Source organism: Myotis myotis, unplaced genomic scaffold, assembly GCF_014108235.1.
Source record: "Myotis myotis isolate mMyoMyo1 unplaced genomic scaffold, mMyoMyo1.p scaffold_m19_p_6, whole genome shotgun sequence".
Classification (NCBI taxonomy): domain Eukaryota; kingdom Metazoa; phylum Chordata; class Mammalia; order Chiroptera; family Vespertilionidae; genus Myotis; species Myotis myotis.
The window spans coordinates 34,834,926-34,854,339 of record NW_023416368.1 but is presented as its reverse complement, the minus strand read 5'-3'; the positions used below and the strand labels follow the sequence as shown (position 1 = coordinate 34,854,339).

General features: G+C 48.3%; 1 protein-coding gene across 1 annotated transcript in view; it reads left to right on the top strand.

Annotated features, from left to right (window-relative positions):
* The window catches only part of HSPA4 (heat shock protein family A (Hsp70) member 4), a 44,721-nt gene extending 36,532 nt beyond the window's left edge, over nt 1-8,189 (top strand). The window contains exons 14-19 of the mRNA XM_036312796.1: nt 117-269; nt 1,408-1,533; nt 2,311-2,418; nt 3,827-3,946; nt 5,455-5,616; nt 6,073-8,189. Coding sequence (XP_036168689.1) covers nt 117-269; nt 1,408-1,533; nt 2,311-2,418; nt 3,827-3,946; nt 5,455-5,616; nt 6,073-6,276 — 873 coding nt within the window. The 3' untranslated portion in view covers nt 6,277-8,189. The remainder of the gene's footprint in view (nt 1-116; nt 270-1,407; nt 1,534-2,310; nt 2,419-3,826; nt 3,947-5,454; nt 5,617-6,072) is intronic.
* The last annotated feature ends 11,225 nt before the right edge of the window (nt 8,190-19,414 follow it).

The following is a 19,414-nucleotide window of genomic DNA, read 5'->3' as shown; positions in this document are numbered from 1 at the left end:
AATTGTCCTAGGTTATTTAGATCATCAGAAAACCAAGTTAATAAACAGCAAAAACAGCTTTTGAAATGTGACCCATTCAGAATTTTAAGTTAGTCTGTCTATGTGCTTGTTCTTAGACCTCCCAAGCTGGATCAAAAGACAAAAAGATGGATCAACCACCTCAAGCTAAGAAGGCAAAAGTGAAGACCAGTACAGTGGATCTGCCAATTGAGAATCAGCTGTTATGGCAGATAGACAGAGAGATGCTCAACTTGTACATTGAAAATGAGGTGGTTATTTCACATCTTAGAATAATAAACTAACAAATTAATGTGACATAGCGTTCAAGCTCTGTGTCTAGTGACTATTGGGCATTTTTGGTTGTTTGGAGAAAAATTCTTTTAGATTTTTGGGTTGTGTAAGAGCAAGTTTAATAGAGCCCATGCAACCCCAAATTCTTTTATGGTGAAATTACATCTGTATTGCTAGAAGCTCTATTATGAGATCTTTGACATTATGGCTTTGGTTTAAGGCAGGTATTGTTCACGTTAGGGCATGTGAATATGTTCACTAGGGATTGGGATTTTGAGGTGGTGGGTCTTGGAAGTTGACGGTAGGAGAAATCACATAGCATTAATGGTAGTACTGTTTTGTTTACTAGTATCTTCCCCTGTTGCCAGTTAATAGGTAACTCTTGTTATGGTGAGTGATACAAGGTTTGGGATCTTGGATATTTATTGAATTAATTATTGCCAGTGAGTTTTCTTACGTATTTATTGGATCTTACAGTAGTTTTCTTTTACAGACCTTTAACATTTATACTGTATGAATAAATTTTCTTGGTTTTCCATAGGAGCAATAATACAGTGGAGATACGACTTTTGACATTGAGCTAATAATAATTATTTTTTAAATGAAATTCTTTAAAAAATTTTCTTTTATTGATTTCATAGAGGAAGGGAGAGATAGAAACATCAATGATGAGAGAGAATCATCGATTGGCTGCCTCCTGCACGTCCGCCACTGGGGATTGAGCCCGCAACCTGGGCATGTGCCCTGACTGGGAATCGAACTGTGATCTCCTGGGTCATAGGTTGATGCTCAACTACTGAGCTATACCTGCTGGGCTGAACTAAAAGTTTTTTAAAATTCCCTTGTCTTAAGTTCTTTTTCTAAGTTTTGCTTTTGAGTTTCTACATGTTGATATTTCTCTTGCGCCTTTTTTCTAAGCATACCCACAAACTCACTTGGTTGTCCTCATTTCCTGAGGACTAACACTTCCAGCTCTCCTTTCTTGGATGACTTGCAGAATTAAAAGCATTTGAGAAAAAGGGATTCTCTTTGATAAATATATTATCACTTAATATTTAAGAGGAGATTATCTGAGTTGTCCAGATGGATATCTTAATTGATTTATACTGTCCTTAGGGTAAGATGATCATGCAGGATAAGCTGGAGAAGGAGAGGAATGATGCTAAGAATGCAGTAGAAGAATATGTGTATGAAATGAGAGACAAGCTCAGTGGTGAATATGAGAAGTTTGTGAGTGAAGATGTAAGTATGTGCCACAGTGTGGCTACCTATTTGCCTCCTGGGAGCATCCTTAAATGTGTTAGAAGGGAAGTGTGCATCTGTAGGTATACAGTAAAATGATTAAAATGTACGTTTTGGAGTTTTTTTGTGTTTATTAGTGGAGTGTTTCCTAAAGGTTAGTCTGTCACTTCTTGATACATTTGCATGCTTTTATTTACCCAGTATCTTTAAATCAACTAACTTTTCCCTGGTGTTTAACTTACTTATAAATGCAGTTTCTAATTCTGAAGTTTTAAACACACCTAAATAAATCTCTTTGTATCTATCAAGGAAAACTACATTGTGCCAGTCTTGTTTTCTATATGTCCTATCTCCCTTTATATATATTTTTTTGCTTGTTTAATCCTCATCCGAGGATATTTTTACCATTGATGTATAGAGGGAGTTGAGGGTGGGAGGGAGGGAGAGAGAGAGAGAGAAGGGGGGGGGAGGGAGAGAGAAAGAAAGAGAGAGAAACATCAGTGTGTGAGAGACACACTGATTGGTTGCCTCCCTGACGGGCTGGGGATCAAGCTTGCAACCCAGGTATGTGCCCTTGACTGAGAATTGAATCCGAGACCCTTCCATGGGTGGGCTGACCCACACCAGCCAGGGCCCCCTCATTTTTTTTTTTAAAGCAAATTCAGATATATTGCCGATTGTGCCTGTGATTACACTAGTGAATAAAGTGATTTCAAAATTGATGAAATCAAAATTGGTGAATCAAAATTGACCTAGTTATATTTTCTTCATCTTTAGGATCGTAACAGTTTTACTTTGAAACTAGAAGATACTGAAAATTGGTTGTATGAGGATGGGGAAGACCAGCCAAAGCAAGTTTACATCGATAAATTGGCTGAGTTAAAAGTAAGTGACTCTTGAAAGTAGAAGTGTCCTACTGTAGTTTTCAGTGAGAGTAATCAAAATTGGGAGGAATTAGGTCAAGTAATGAAGACAGGCTGAAAGTGATTGAAGAACTATATGCTTTATCACTTAGGTTCTATTATTTATTTATTTATTTATTTTACTAGATTGATTTCAGAGTGGAAGGGGGAGGGAGAAAGAGAGAGAGAAACATCAGTGATGAGAGAGAATCATTGATCGGCTGCCTCCTGCACACCCCTGTTGGGGATTGAACCCCCAACCAGGGCATGTGCTCTTGACCGGAATTGAAACTGGGACCCTTCAGTCCATAGGCTGATGCTCTATCCACTGAGCCAATGCTCCTAGGGCTAGGTTCATTATCTTTCTCACTTTTAGAACTTTTGTAACAAAATAATTTTCCTGAAAACTGTTTTTAGACTTAAAATGTTAATTGAATTGAACCTGAGTGTATTCTTGGTGTCAAGAGATACAAAGACTTGCAAGATGTGTCCCTGTCCTGAAGGCAGGCAGTACAGTTAGGGCAGGGCTGTGTATATTACTTTGGTTCTCAGTAAAACAAAACATCCAGTTTTCATTTGAAGAATCTGATCAGTAAAGCTTAGGGTTAAAGTACAAAGAAACCTGCATTATTTGTCCTGTCGGATTTGTCCCCAGTCTCGGTTTTGCTGATTTTCATCTCTGTGGTGTTTAATATCTGGTAAATTGATGGATAGACGAGGCTTCTTCAGATTTAGGCTAAAAAATTTTTTTTCTTTTTAGTTTCGGTACTTCATATTTACTGTTGTGTGTCACTATCAGCAGGCACCTAGTATTTGGTTATCTCCACACTGTATTTTGAGAATTAGGGCTCAGGTGATAGTGGCTCCACATGAAACAGTGTTGAGGTATATTCTCATATCAAACCTGAGTAGACAGGGTGGGGCAAAAAGTAGGTTTACAGTTCATCCTATATAATAAAAGCCCAGTGACCCAAAGGCAGAACGACCAGAACGACCACGGCCCCTCGCCCTTGGTCGGCCCCCCCCCCCCCTCCCAGTGGATCGGGGTGGTGCCGGTTAGCAAACCGCGCGCAGCCCCTTGCCCCAGCCAGACCAGCCCCACCCCTGATTGGCCCCCATCAGGGAGGGCCGGTTGGACCCCACCAGTGCACGAATTTGTGCACTGGGCCTCTAGTGTATTAATAAAAAATAATACAAGAATAAACTATAAACCTACTTTCCCCCAACCCTGTCTGTATCAATGGGCTGGGGGAAAATATTTAATTTATATATGGCACATGGAGATTAAATGTACTTTAATCCATAATAAATTTTATTAGTTGTAGAAACAATGCTACTCTGGTAGTTTAAACTGCTCTATGAAGAATTTGTATGTTCTCTCTTTTGTTAAGAATCTAGGTCAGCCTATTAAGACAAGATTCCAGGAATCTGAAGAAAGACCAAAAGTGTTTGAAGAACTAGGGAAACAAATCCAGCAGTATATGAAAGTAATCAGCTCTTTCAAAAACAAGGTATCTTCTTTTTTCCTCTTCCCTACTGTTGTTTTGGTAGAGTTAAGCATTGAGGCATTTACATAGTTTTCCTCTTGTTGTCTTTAACTGTTATTTAATGGTAATGTTTTCTTTTTAGTTGTTAATGTATAATATTTTATTGAATATTATTAAGAACCCTGGGATTTGCCACTTTAATAAGTGGAATCTGGACTCGAACAATATTGTTTTAATTTCCTTTTCTTGCTGTGAAATGCTTCATAAGTGACTTAACCTGTTCTATCCTGGTCTTTCTGAGAACACATTAGGCATATAATTTGGCTTGGTATACAGATGTAGGACTATCTCAGTAGTAAACTGCTACTTATAAGTTTTTTTAGCACTATAGGATGTATACTTCCCACACTAGTACTCTTATGAAGTATGTGGTAGTGTCAATTATAATTAATTTCTAACTTTTTTTTGAAGTCATTATTTTTATTGATTTAAGAGAGGAAGGGAGAGGGGGAGAGATAGAAACATCAGTGATGAGAGAGAATCATTGATTGGCTGCCTCCTGCATGCCCTTTACTGGGGATCAAGCCTGAAACCCGGGTACGTGCCATTGACTGGAATCAAACCCGGGACCTTTCATTCTGCAGGCTGATGCTCTATCCACTGAGCAAAACCAGCTAGGGCAATTTCTAACTTCTTTAAGCCTCACTGTCCTTAAGCAACACTCAAGGTTATTGGGGAGCTGGGACCTGGCCTGACGTCTGGCTCCAGAGTTGGGTTCTTAACCACTGCACTGTACTCCAGATTTTCAATGTATTGTTCATGTAAGAAGTTTTAAGAAAGATAAATTGAGCTTCTTGTTCTCTTTAAAAATTTTTCTTCTGAAAAGACTCCTTTAAAATATTGTATTATTATTTTGGTTCCTAACAAGCATTCATAAGTCTTTGCTGTCTTATCTAATGACATGTAGTTTTTTTTGCATTGTAAAATTATCTTAAGATTTTGTGTAAAGCATGTGCTATTTTTATTGTTGAAACCTTTTAATTGCAACCTTATGTATGTTTTTGACCTTCAAATCTATTTCTTGAATGTTTTAAAAATTGGGTTTACTTTTCCTTACTTGGAAATTTTTTTGTTAATCCTCACCCAAGGATACTTCTTTTCTATTGATTTTTAGAGAGACTGGGAGGGATGGGGAGAGAGAAATATCGATGTAAGAGAGACACAATTGGTTGGTTGTCTGCTGCACCCACCCTGACTGGGGCTGGAATCGAGCCTGCAACTGAGGTACATGCGCTTGACTGGAATAATCAAACCTGCGACCCTTCAGTCCGGGGCCGCCACTCCCAACTACTGAGCCAAACTGGCTAGGGCTTCCTTTTTGAATTTTTAAGGAATTGAATATCTATTAGATTGTGAGTGTTAATGTGCTGTATTTTGGGGAAGATCACAACTTCTTGAAAGACTGAGGTACTAGTCGGTACTTGGGTGGGGAGTGTCATCCTTTGACACAGTCTGGTTGACTGCTGGTGCAGGAGGACCAGTATGACCATTTGGATGCTGCCGATATGATGAAGGTGGAAAAAAGCACAAATGAAGCCATGGAGTGGATGAATAAGAAACTGAATCTGCAGAACAAGCAGAGTCTGACTGTGGATCCAATTGTCAAGGCAAAAGACATTGAAGCTAAAATTAAGGTATTTTATGGCTTTACATTTTAAATAGTCTTTTCTTGTCAGCCTCGTTATTTTTATTTTTGGTTAATCCTCACCCGAGGATATTTTTTTCCATTGCTTTTTCAGGAAGAATGAAAAGGAGGGAGGGAGGGCGAGAGAGACAGAGGAGCGAGAGAAACATTGATGTGAGAGAGACACATCCATTGGTTGCCTCCTGCACCACGGCCATCCCCTTGACTGGGAATGGAACCTGAGACCTTTTGGTACATGGGCTGACACTCAGATTTAGGCTAACCATTGAGCCACTCCAGCCAGGGCCTTGCTATTTATTGATAGTCCTTAGAGAGGGACATTTAGGAAAAAACTTCATTATTGCATCTTAGCTTCTGATTTGGGGATTGAGTGGGGGAGGGTGGACTTGAATTTCGTGTGCATGTAAAATTTGTTACAAGGAACCACAATTTTCTGTCATTCTAGGAGCTGATGAGTATCTGTAGCCCTATAATTTCAAAGCCCAAACCCAAAGTGGAACCTCCAAAAGAGGAGCAAAAAAATGCAGAGCAGAACGGACCAGTAGAGGGACAAGGAGACAGCCCAGGCCCTCAGGCTGCTGAGCAGGGCACAGACACAGCTGTGCCTTCGGATTCAGACAAGAAGCTTCCTGAAATGGACATTGATTGATTCCAACAATTGTTTATATTAAAACAGACTATTATAAAGCTTTAAGTTGTCAGCTTTGTTCTAAATATCAACTAGAGCAATCCAGTACTGGACATTTCTTAGTCAGTTTTTAGGGGATTTCAGGAGAAGGGATATTGGTAGTGTATGGAGCATTTTGACTTCTAAATAGTTACATACAGAAATTAAGTGCATTGTATCTTTTTCATAATGGTACTATTTAGAAACCCCAGTTAGGCTTACCGAGCTCATGCCTCACTCCCTTTATGTTTAAATTGTGCTTATACAAAGATACGTTTGTTTCCAGAAGTTGAGCTATAGCAAAAACTATAACCCACTATCAAGCAGACTTTTCATTAAGACATACATGGCAGGAACCCTAATTGCGCTTCAAAAATCTGTGGTGGAGATTGCCACAAGGTCTCCCCGCCTGGTGTGGGGACGGGGGTGGGGCTAGAGGGCTAGAGCATGGCATGGCATGGATTAATACAGAGTAACAGGTATGCTCGCTCTGAGTTTCCCGATTTGGCTTCACCTCAACTCCCACCCTTTTCCTAGTCCCTGCCCCGTGAAGGAGCTCCCATTACAAAAGCTGTGTGCTGCTCCGGGGAAACAGGCCCCTTCCCTGGAGCAAGTTAGCTGAGGATTGTAGACCTGAAAGCCCTTAGAAATTACGTCCTGAAGTATTTCACTCTTATCCCAGGCGCCAAGTCTCTGAATAATCTTCTCTTTGGGAATTTAGAATCGGGTAGATGTATTGTTGGATGTAAGTATGATAAATTGATTCTTATTAATTATGGTGCAGAGATTTGTATCCTGGCCTCCTTATTCAGCTGAGAGATGTTCTATAAATTTGAGGTATAGCCTGAAGTTCTAGGACCAGAGTTAAACAAATTTTTTAATCTCATTCACAATCACTATGTGTTAAGTGTTAATATCTGTCATGAATATGCCAATTTGTACATTTTAAACAGCTGACAGATCATACAAAAAACTAAGATACACTGGGTTGTACTGGATAACTCTGAAATTAGTGTTAAAGAAGTGTGGTGCTTGACTCTAGCAACACCTCATTCTTACTGTGCAGCCGATGTCAGGAGCACCAAAGCATTTCCTGTGACTGCCATTTGGGGCATTGTTGATAGGAGTGAGGCACTTGGGGAACTCCAAGGGAAGCCTGTATTAGAGGCCAGAGCTGGTACCTACCCTAAAAACCTGTAAGCTTTGTTGGTTACATTTTGGATCATTGTAATAATTGTTACTCTGTATAACAGAGTGTCTCTCTGTTAATTTTGGCCTAATGTTGTTAGAAATATAATATACCTTGTGTATTCTGTCCATCTGCGCACTAAAAAATTTTAGGGTGTTAACAACTTCTAAAGTGCTATAGAGACTTTGCTGAGAGAGAAGGGGAGGTGGAAGTGTTTTATGTTGGTGTGTAAGCATGCGTGGGAGCCAGGAATTGGCCCCGTTCTTAGAGCATCCTTGACTCATCTCTACCTGTCATGCTTCCAGAGTTCCAGCTACTTTTGAGTGCTAGCTGCAGGATTAAGCCAACTCTTTGCAACTAACTCAGTCCTTAAAGGCCATTTCTAATAAAAAAAAATAAATAAATTTGTGTGTGGGGGAGGGTGTGGGTGTCGGGATAGGAGTAAATTTGAAGTTTAAAGTTTAGAACTAAGATGATATGGTCTGCTTACTCTCTGTTTAGATAGGCTTTAAGACCATTTGGATTTACATGGCGGCCAGGCCAGAGAGTGTGATAATTGATGACTTATGTGCAGACGAGCATTTATTCAGGTTGCGTTATCCAAATTGGTTTGTTAAAGCTCCAGGTCACGTTCTTACACGAAGAAAAACATTCAGTAAACATGAGACAAGTTTAGGGAAAATTAATAAAAGAAACCTGTCTTACACTTAAAAGAATGGTTTCCTTAATTTCATAGTGGAGAGGAGAGAGAGTGAGTGAGTGTGTGTGTGCGCGCGCGTGTTTACAACAAAAAGCCCTCTTAGCTAATTTGTCAGAGACCTCTAGTCTGAGCAGTTGAGGCACAGCACACTGGGTGGGAGAAGCGGCTCTTCTGTGCTCATTCTGTGTTGAATCTTGGCTTACTTCTCCGACTTAGGAATCCTTACCTTGTTCCTGTGACTGGGCTTTCCTTTGCGGGATTTGACAATAGTAGAGGGTGGGTTATGGCCCCATAAAGATCAGCACCAGGACTGATGTCTGCCCTTTTAAAGAATAGAGCATGGCCCAGAGTGTGCTAGTAACAGTTGCCACCACTGGGAATATGGTGTGTGCACACAGGTGCATGTGTGTTGGTGTATATGTGGGTGAAGCGTGTTGAAGGGATGGAGCCATGAGGAGAGAACCTAACTATGAGGCATGGGGCCTTGAAGGGGAAGGGTCCAGCCACTTTACAGTCCTGTCCTCTGGTTGTGCTAGGAGGCGCTTACCTGCCAGGGCTGGCCAGCAGGGCCTCTGCCAGCCACCTTCAGAAACGCGTCTGTAGTAAGGTGGGTTTTCTCCTGGGCCTCCACCCATGGCAGAGGAGTGGGAATCCAGAGCATAGTCCTTTTACAGGGGAGTTGGGGTTAACAGGAAAGTAACAGTCCTGTTTACCCAGAAGAGGTGCCAGTGTTCCTGCATGTCCCTGGGGAAGAGGGTGTTATAAGCAAAGCTAGGGCTTCGACAGGGCAGCTTCAGCTCATGGTGAACTTTCAGAGCTCACGCAGAGGCATTCGGCTTTTTAAAAATTGATTTCAGAAAGGAAGGGAGAGAGAGACATCAATGACGAGAGAGTATCATTGATCGGCTGCCTCCTGCACGCTCCACACGGGATCGAGCCCACAACCCGCATGTGTCCTGACCAGGAATGGAACTGTGACCTCCGCTCAATCACAGAGCCATGCTGGCTGGGCCGACCAGTGGCTTTTGAGAGGCCTTTTAAGCAGCTCAAGTGCTGCTTGTCAGGCATGGCATATTGGGCTATTTAGATCTTTCAGCCTGCGGCTGACAATGTCGAGGGAAGCTTGTGTGGTGTGTACAGGGCGAGTTGGGCCTGGGGAAGCTGGAGTTAGTGGGACTTCTAAAATGACTCATGCTTGAGGGGAAGAGCCAAATGAAGAGGGGAATGGTAGGTCTTAAAACCGGAGGAAAGTGGGGATATTAGAGCTCACTTTAAGACAAAGCTATGCTGTTAGAAGTTGGGGAAGGGGTTAACTGTTGTGGGGTAATGACAAGGTGATGCAAGGCAGGCTCCAGGGGCCTGCTATTGTGTTTATGGTTTATGATAATACCCGAACCATTTTTCTTTAAGTGGCTTTAACATTCTTTTTTACGTGAGAAATACAGGTTATAAAACAGTATGCACAACTTCTCATGTTTGGAAAGACCAAGAAATATTTGTACGAAAACCAAAACTGGATGATAGATGTTTCAAAATGAAATGGTTTTCTCCCAAGGTGGGATTGTGGGTGATTTCTGTTTGTAAATGTTTTGCTTGTTTGTATTTTTTAAGATTCTTCTAATCAGCATTTTGGAATTTTATAATGTTTAAAAATCTAGAAGTGTATTTTTAAGAGAATAGTTCCATGGTTTCAAACCTGGAACACAAGACGTAACAGACATGGGGAGCTTCAAGTCTGTAGCAGTCACGGATAAGATGGTGGGACTCTGGATAAGATGGGGAAGTCCTACAAGGTGGATTCTGAAGCTACAGGTGAGTGTGGAAGGAAGCTTCAGGGGTCAGGCTGTGCCTGTGAAGGTGGGTCATATTTGGATGAATCAGGGAGAGAAAGTGGAAGCTTTGAAGCAAACAAGCTGCCAGAGGGGAATGACCGTGCGGTGCATGAGGCATGTTGGGGAGGACGGGCGTTTGGGAAGTGAGGGGCAGTGGCCTGCAGGGTTATGCCCTGTGGGCGTGCTGTAGGAGGGTGGGAGGAGGGCTTCCGGGATGTGCAGTGAGGCCCAGGTGGAGAGCACTTACTGAAGACGTTTGGCCTTGGGAGGAAGGAGCTTGGGCAGTCTAGCCTGGGCCCACTGCCCTGTGTGCACAAGGGGATCGTTTCCATCGGTTGCTGGAGACCATGGCAGTCTTGGAGCTGCCAGTGCATTCCTTTCCTGAGTGGTTCTCCCGCACCTCTGGCTGGGGCGGCCCTGGGACATGACCCTCGATGCTCTTGTCCACCGTGAGGTGGGGACTGCTACTCGGAGCAGGTGCCTTCAGTGGAGAAATGAAGGAGGTGACCTCTGAAGCAGCAGGCTGGGAGGCAAGATGGGAAAATGGCATGTTGAGGAAGGAGCAACACTCAGAGAAGGAGACCTCAGAGGATGTGAAACAATTTCAGAATGCTTTCCAGATGTGTCCAATACCCGCGGGAAAGGCCAGACTAATCATGACCTTGCCACTCCAGTTTTGGCACAAGAAGGGAGGGTTTGGTGCAATTTTGTAAGGACAGGTAAAATACTTCTAAGTCCTCTGTGGGACTTGCCAGGTTGCAGCACAACGAGCCGGGGGTTGGGGGGTGGGGTGTGGGGTGTTGGGGGGGCGCGGCGTGGGGGAGGGAAGAATATAGAGAGCTGTGTTTGAGGCCTTTTTCATTAGTCACGTCTGGGTTTACATCCTTCGAAGGCCAGGTGGACCATTAGATTTGGGGCCCTGGATCAATGAAGGGAGAAAGAACACTTAAAATACTTTTCTACTTTTCTTATTACAAGCGAGCAGGTCCTTCCCCACCACGTATATTGTTTTTTCTACACGCACTTTAAAATTTAAAGCATTCTGGTCTGCCACTCAGTTAAGATTTGACTAATGCTTGGGGAAAAGAAAGCTGGAATCACTTGGAAAACCACCTTAATGGCTCAGCTTCTGAGATGTGTGGGATAGGATCGGGCCTTCCCTCTGTGACCAATCCTGGTCTTAATCCATTCCAAATCTCGCCTGCCTACATCACAGCAGCCCGCGTGGAGCACGGAATGTAGAGCAGGTGCTCAGTGAAATGTTAGTGCAGTGTTTTCAGCGAAGAACAGAACTATACTTAGAGATCATATCCAACTCCTTTCTGAATAAGGAAAGGGCCACAGCAGGCAAAACTCACAGAACAAGTGGATGGCAAAGCCCGGATTCCCGACTCCAGCTGTTTTGAAGAATGTTAACCTGGAAAGTTGTGTGGCTAGAATAGGGGGCCTTTGTCCTCCAAACAATCCCCTCTGAATATAGTGTGCTCTGGAGCAGCCCCGGCTCCCCGAGTCCAGCCTGTCTGACCGCCTCTGCCAGCGGAGCGGCTGTGTCGAAGCTGCCACCGGAGGGCGGTGTCGCTCTTCTTTGCCTTGGGTCCTACTTGGTAAAGACTTCACTCCCAAGATGAGTCCGAGTTGGAGAATACAGATGGCCATCTCTCCTTCAGGGCAGCTAAAAGCAAAAGCAGTGTATTTAACAGAGGCCTCACACTAGAGAGCAGAGGTTCTGTTACAGGCTTTTGCTAGGAAACCCCTAGGGCCTAGGTCCTTATCACTCAAAGTGTGGCATCATTTGTTATAAGAGAATATTGGGGTGACCCCAGATCTGGCTAAGTATCCAGCCCAGTGCTTCTCACTCGCAGCAGGGGATCTTGCTAAAAGGCAGATCCTGATTCAGTAGGTCAGAGCGGGGCTAGCGGGGCTATAGTTCTAACAAGCTCCTAGGTGATGCTGATCATGGGCCACATTTTGACTTGAAAAAAACCTCTAGGAGCCCCAGTTTCTTCATCATACCAGTCCTGTCCAGCACATGAGCTGATGGCTGTAGAAGACCGACAGGAAGAGAAAGGTACTGTGAGGCCCCACTAGCAGTACAAGGAACAGCTGGCCCAGGGCTGGGAGAAACTTTCTTTCTTGTCCTTATCCTGCCAGGAGCCCAGGCTTCTGAAGAACAATGTTGACGGGCAGCCTTAGGAGCAGAGCACCTCCTGGAGGCCTGGGCACCAGCCCCTGGGCAGGGATGGGGGGGTGGGAGGAAGTGTTCTTTCCTGCCCCAGAGTGACACATGAATCCATCCTGCTAGTGCCAGAGGTCCCACCATTCCTGTGGACTTGACTCAGTGCGGCCCCATTAGTAGCCCCAGAAGGGGTGGGCCTGACCTCTGAAGAGGGGGGCAGTCTCCAGCTCTGGGTAGGAAGCAGCTGGGTCCTGGGCGTCTGCTGCAGAGGATTAAGGCCAGCTCCGGGACGACTCCGGCGAAAGGGAGCCCCTGGACACCAGTGTAGTCTCCTTGCCTCGTGGTAGCGATCCCAGTTCTGGGTGGTAGGGAAGACACAAGGTTCCCTGGTGTGTGAGGGTCCCCTTCTCCTCCACCCCCATTCCTTCAGAGAAGGCTGTCTGCTGCCATTGCTCGCCCCCTGAGTTCTGTCTCGGCCAGCTTGTTTTCCAGACTTCTGTAATGCCAGCTCAGGAGACTGGGGACAAGAGACTCAGCTGACCGGCAGGGGAGAGAGGGGGACCTTGCTGTGGCTCAGCTCCTGGGCTGTCCTTTCAGGTAAAGCAGAGTCTCAACTGTGCCTCTGAACCCCGGGGGGGGGGGGGGCAGGGCTTGTTAGCACAGGTTAAAACCTCAGAGGTTTTGATGCAGGTCTGCAGTGGGTTCGAGATTTGCATTCCTAACAAGTTCCCAGGTGGTGCTGATCTGATGCTTTAGTTCTGGGGATGAGGATGTGGGTAAAGGGGGAATAAATGAGGCTGGAGATCGACATAAACAGCTGCTGGTGAAGGTGATTGTGGCTGGAGGTGGAGCGGGAGAGACTGGAGTACGTTTGTGGGGAGCAGGAAGAGAGGAAAATGCAAATGTTCCTGGAGCAATGCCACGTCAAGTCCAGAAATTCTGCGTGTCTCTGAATACTGCATCCAGTTGACACCGCCTGGGGGTGATTCAGGTCCGTGCACCTGCCCTGACGGCGGTCACTAGTGTGTGCTCTCTTCTCCCGGGGCCCAGCCTTTGGCTCATCTCCAGGTGCGTCCCACTTCCCAGGCCCTCCTACTGTAGGCCAGTCTGTGACTTCTTTCTCTAAGTGTCCTCCTCTTGGCTGGGCTGAGAGCTTCTCTAGGGGACAGGCATTGGCTGGGTTGAGTTTCTGCTCTAATGGGGCCCACAGCCTCTGGGTATGCCCACCCCTCCTCGAACTGCAGGAGAGCTCTGAGGCTTGGAGAGGTCCCAACAGATCACGGAAGGGCCTCTGCTTCCCAGGTGAGACATCGTGGCACGCAGTTTCCGTTTAAGTCAGATTCAGATGGTTAGCCGGCTCCACACAGCTTTTAAGGACACTTTAAAAATAAGCCCTGAGTTGGAACAAACTCATCAAGCAGCACTATCTTAATGAAATTGCTTCCCGTTAATTTGAGTGAACAAAATAAATGGCTCCCAACAATCTGGTGTGGCTGTGAGGGTGCCCGCCTCCCAGGAATGGGCTGCCTGGAGTGGAGGCCTTCACTTGGGAGCTGTGGCAGCCAGGGGACCTGGTGGTTGCAGCCAGTGGGGAGCCCGGATTCATTTGTTAGCTTGTTGTCCGGTCTACAAACTTCCTCTGAGCAGCCAGTGGGCTCTGCCTCTGCTGGGATGCAGCTATCCACAGGCCCACAGCTGTCTACACGTAGCTCTTAGTTTAGTAGCTTCTACAGCTGAACAATCTACAGTCAGCACTGGAGAGACACACAGGAGCTCCGGAGCAGCCCGAGGGAGTGAACAGGACCCAGAAGTAAAGGATGGTGGGCGGGGGCGCCGTAAGCAAGTACAGAGAGGGTTCGGTGAGGGCGCTCAAGAAGGGACAGGAGGACCAAAGGTGTGAGGGACTGCAAACAGCTCGGGGTGGAAAGCAGGGGACAGGGATAAGGGGTGAGTGGGTGGTGGCACATAAAATGCCCACCCCAGCCCCTTTTTGCAGCCATTATTTTATATAGGGGCTGGGGGTCTTCTATTGATGATAAACACCCTCAGAGATGGGGGTGGCGGTGAACAAGGTCGATTATGGGAAAGGCCACATGGGCCCCTGAGAGGCTCAATAAAGCCAGGAGGAATCTGGCCGGAGGGAGGAGCAACACATCCTCACCCTGAGTCTGCAGCTCCAGGACACCTGGCTGGGTGTGCGCGGAGAGAGCTGCCCCCAAGTCTGCTATGCCGGCCCCAGGCACCTTTGCTGCGGGAGCTGCCGCCGCCTGAGTGTGGCTTGCTTGAACAGGAGAACAAGAGGTCAGGTAGCTCAGCAGGTGTCCCACATCTGCGGGGCTGCCTGTGGCTACAAGCCCAGCCTCAGGGCCTGGGCTGAGGCCTGGCACTCCTCGAGGACACACAGGACGTGCAGGTAAGTCATCTGTACGAGCAACATCCTGCGGGAGGCGCTGAGGTAGTTGGAGAGGGAGTTCCTGGGGCTTGGGACCCTTGTAGCGTTCATACCCGTCAAGGGGCTTTGGCCGCGGGTGTGGGGAGCCAGGACACAGCATGCGGGCTGAGTCCTCTGTCTGTGGGGAGGGAGGTCTGGTGAGGAGATGGTGATCCCGAGGCTGGGTCACCGTGAAAAAGGAGCTTGGCCAGAGAGCCCGGCTGGGTTTCTGTGGCTACGTGGGGCCACATGTGCGATGAGTAGAATCAGAGGGATCTGCTCTTTAGGAAAAAGTTTCACATGTTAGGAATAGCATGCGTTCAGAGTGGGCATCCTGGCAGCCGAGAGCAGAATAACACGTTCAGGAAGTGGCTTCTCTCCATAGCCCCACCTCCTCCAATTCCTGGCCCTCACAGCAGGGGGTCTTGGGGGCACTCCAATAGGGTTGGGGGTTTGCGGAGGAGAGGCCCTCCTGAGGAGGGTGGTTAGAGGGGAAGCGGGGCCAGGCGGCTGGTCTCTGAGAGCGCCCGCTCAGGCATGCTGCCCGCTTCTCGTCCTTGCTCAGCAGGTTCCCTGCTTTCCAACATGCGGCTACAAAGGAGCTTTGGTTGAGGTTTCTGTGGAGGCGCAGGGTCATCTTTCCTGTAAAGCAGTGGTTCTCAACCTTGGCTGCACATTAGAATCGCCTGGGAATCTTTTTAAAATCCTGATTTCTGGGCCTCATCCTCCGGAAATTCTGTTTCTTTGTTACTAATGTTGTGGCCCCACCCCATAACAAAGAAACAGAATTTCCGGAGGATGAGGCCCAGAAATCAGGATTTTAAAAAGATTCCCAGGTGATTCTAATGTGCAGCCAAGGTTGAGAACCACTGGTCTAAAGCAAGTTGGAAATCGGATACACCTGTCCTGGTTGCCAAGGAAACAGCCGGAGAACTGGCGTCCGGATCACGGGGTTGCCTTCCTAGTAGGACAGGAACATCTTCCCTGGGCAGTGCTCCTCCGTGTCTCTTCTGCTTGGCCCGCTCCTTCCAGTGCGCCTGCATGTGCTCTCCACGGCAGTGCTGTCTGTGAAAACGTGGACGGGTGTCCCTCCTCCCTCTCACCTGTGCTCTTGGGGGACAAGCTGGGCAGTGTGTCAGGAGCCGGCGTGGAGGCTCTGGTGATGCGCCCCCTGCGTGCTGTTCTGGGGCCTTTTTCTTCTTATATCATAGACTGATTTGGTGGTGAGCACACTTTCTTTTCAGCCTCATTGGGGTTACATGGCCCAGTTTGCAACTTGACCCAACACCTCGCCAGGGCCCTCTCTGGGGCCTGGAGGAAGCTCGTTTTAGGGTGAACTCACCTTTGCCCTGGACCTCAGATGGGCCAAGGGCAAGCCGTGCCCCTAAAAGTGCCAAATGCCCTGTTCTTGGCTTCGTTGTTACTAACGCGGTGCCCTGTGGCTATAACACAGTACAAACCCCCTGGGGGCTGACACAGCAGAATTTATAGTCTGGGTTCTGGGGGCTGGAGTGTGAAATCAAGGTCTGGTCAGCAGGGCTGGCTCCTTCTGAGAGCGGAGGGTGAAGCTGCTGCAGGCCTCCCTCCGGGCTTCTGGAAGCGCCTCAGGCACTCTTTAGCTGTAGGTGGCATCCTCCCTGTGTCTTCACACCGTGTCCCTGTGGGGGTCTGTCTCTGTGTCCAAGTTTCCTCTTTTTATAAGGATACCGGTTATATTGGGGTAGCCCCCCATGAGCTCATTTTACCTTGATGAACCCTATAAAGACCCCATCTCCATCCTGAAGTGCTGTGGGACTTAAACATATTTTTTTTTGAGGGGACACAACTCAGCCATTGCATACCTTTACATGTGTGGTGTCTCGGGGGCCTCCAGGGCACACATGCTCAGAGGCGAGTGAGTTGGCTGAGGGTTTCTGGGGCTGCCCTGGCTGGCCTGTCAGGAAGGGCCTCTGGGCTTGAGCAAAGATGCCCAGTTACTTGGTTGGGAATTCTGGGCAGGGGAGCTTCACTTTCTCAGACGCCCTTCTCTGTATCCCTCCTACCTCCACCCTCCACTTCCTCTGTGGGCAGTTGTGTGAGAAGACACGCGAACAGAACCGGTTGCATTGCTGGCTTCCTGGAGCCTCCACTATGGGTGGCCCTGGGGAAATCCCAGAGCACAGGTATGACCGCCATGCAAATCACACACACCTTTGCCCTGGCTGGTATAAGTGTGCCAGGAGTCAGGCTGATTTGGGTTCTGGAAAGGTGGGAAGGCCTAGGTTTGAACCACAGAGGGCAGGGGCGGGAGACCCTTTACCTGCACACCAGGACTGGGCGGTCTGGGGTGGGTCCGGAGGGCCTGTCCCCTGCTGCCAGGTTCCCTAGTTTTCGTGCACGTTGTTCCTGGAGTTGCAGAATAATCACCAGAGCACCAACCCCAAATGTGTCCTTGGCTTCAGAAACCTGCGACAAAAGGCAACAACCGAATTTCAGACGTAGATCTCGCCGCATTTAACATTTATGAGTAGCCATAAAAGGCAAGGCTGGGATTGCATCCGCACTTCCCAACCACAAGTCATAATTTTACTCTCGCAAACGTCTGTTTTAAGATCATAGCAGAGAGTGTTGGGTAATTGGCTCCTTTTGTCCTGGACCCATCGGTTAGGCCCCATCAACTTTATTATAAATACTCAGGGATTTACTAGTAAACATGTGGGGAGCCCAGAGCGGCCACACCACAGCCAGCAGCTTGGAGTGTCTGGGCGTGGGCCCACCTATCAGCGCTTCCTTGGAGCTCATCACCTGGGGGCCCGGGGCCGGAGGGAAGAGAGGCCTGGAAGATGCAGTTCAGGGAAAGCAGGCAGTGAGAGGTGGTTCGCACTGCCTCGTGCTCCCTAGGGTCTGGCACTGGGGAGCCTGGGGTGCAGAGTTGTCTGGTGGAGCCTGGAGGCTGAGACAGGTGGAAGGCTTGGGTAGGCCTGGCCTTGGTCTCGGCTCCTCCACACACGAGCTGAGTGATTGGGCAAGGCATTGACGTTTGCTGGACCACAATTTCCTCATCTGCAAAATGGAGATGATAGCAATAGCCCTGTCTGCTGGGCTGATTGTGAGAATTAACAAGAATGCACGTGAGGCCCAGCACCATTCTGGGCACACAGGCCCCAAGTGGGGCAGGAGTACTAGGGAGGTGAGGGCAGCTGGGGAGCCGATGGTTGTCTGCAGGAGCAGCTGAGGGCCTGGGTTCTGTGGGCAGAAAGAGCTGCTTCACCCATGGTTCCATATGGCTTCCTTCCTATGGCAGATGTGGGCCGCCCAGGAGAGGGAGGAGCTGCCAGTTACACACTCCCGCCTGGGCCGGGAGAGGGAGCACTGCCCCTGTAGTGCCAGCCCCTCCCGGCTCACCTGGGCCTCCATTCCGGTTCTTGGGCTGTCAGTTGCACCCCTGGTCCTTTGCCCAGACCCTTCCTCCACCTACAGGAGAAAAGGTGATGTTTGGGTGTAGAGGATCTGCAGGGATGGGGTGGGGTGGTCCTCAATGTCCTTTGTCCTGGGATGGGGTTCAGTTTCCTCCCTGTTCATATGTGGGGCTTTCCCAGGATTAACGGGGACCCCACAGGTCTGCAGGCATGTGCTCCAGGGTTTAAGGTGCAATTTGTGGGGGAGAAATTGCCTGGCTTGGGGCCTTTCTTTGGGCCCCTTGGCCTTGGCAGAGCTCTCGGCCTGCCCTGCCTGGAGACGCGGAAGCAGAGCAGTTTCTCTGGGGCATGTGTATCCCAGGAGGGTGGCTCCTGGCCGGGGCCAGTGAGGCTCAACTTCCTTCCTCCTGACTGAAAGCTCTGCTCTGTCTCCCTGCGGGGAGCGGTGAGGAATTCGACTCCAGTCTGCCCAGAGCACCCCACGGTCACGGGGTCCCAGCAACAAACACGTGATGGGCACGGAACTCAGCCCTGAGCCCAAAGGCTGTCCTCGTGCCTGTAATTCGCCTCTGACCTCGGCCTCTGCTTTGTGCCGTGAGGGTAATACTCCCTGCGTGTTCAATGGGAAGTGACGACGCTTAGCCCCGCACTTGGCACCTAGGAAGTCTTAACTGTTTATCCATCAGGTGGGAGCAGCACAGTGGCGTTCGGTGTGGTAAACCCACCTGGGTCTTTGCTGTGAAAGGTCCTCTTGGTGAGGTGCGACTAATACCGACTCTGGAGCCGGACAGGGCCAGGCCAGACCCTGCCTCTCCCACCTGGTCACCTTGGAGACCTCGCTCACCCTCTCTGGGGCTCCATCTCCTCACCCACAAAATGACATCAGAACCTCGCCTACCTCTCAGGGTTGTTGGAAAGATGACCCGAGACACACCTAGTGAGTGTCCAGCTCGAGGAATGTAAAATGTGTAGTTAATGTGATTATTTACATTTGGGAATGAGTGTTTTCTGAACCCTGTCCCTGCACCCTGACCTCTCTGGGCCGGTGCACCAGTAGTGTCTGCGGAGGGGGTGAGTGAGGGGGCACCCCGGCCCGTGTGGGGCACAGGCAGTGGGGAGGAGCGGGGGCCGACAGACTCCCTGCCTCTAAACTGCCGAAGAGAACCTCAGCTCTCAGGGCACAGAACTGAGGGGCAGTTAGCTCTCGGGCGCTGTAGGTCTTGGAGGGAAAAGGCAATCTTTGCACCAAGTGGGAAATTAGTGGTAGGAGAGGCCAGCGTGGCAGGGACCTTGAGCCAAATGGCCTGCCAGCTGGATTCGGAGTGCCCTCCCTGGCAGCTGGGGCTTTGGTCTCACCCAGAAACAAGCCTGCGTGTGTCCTCCCAACCCGGGGG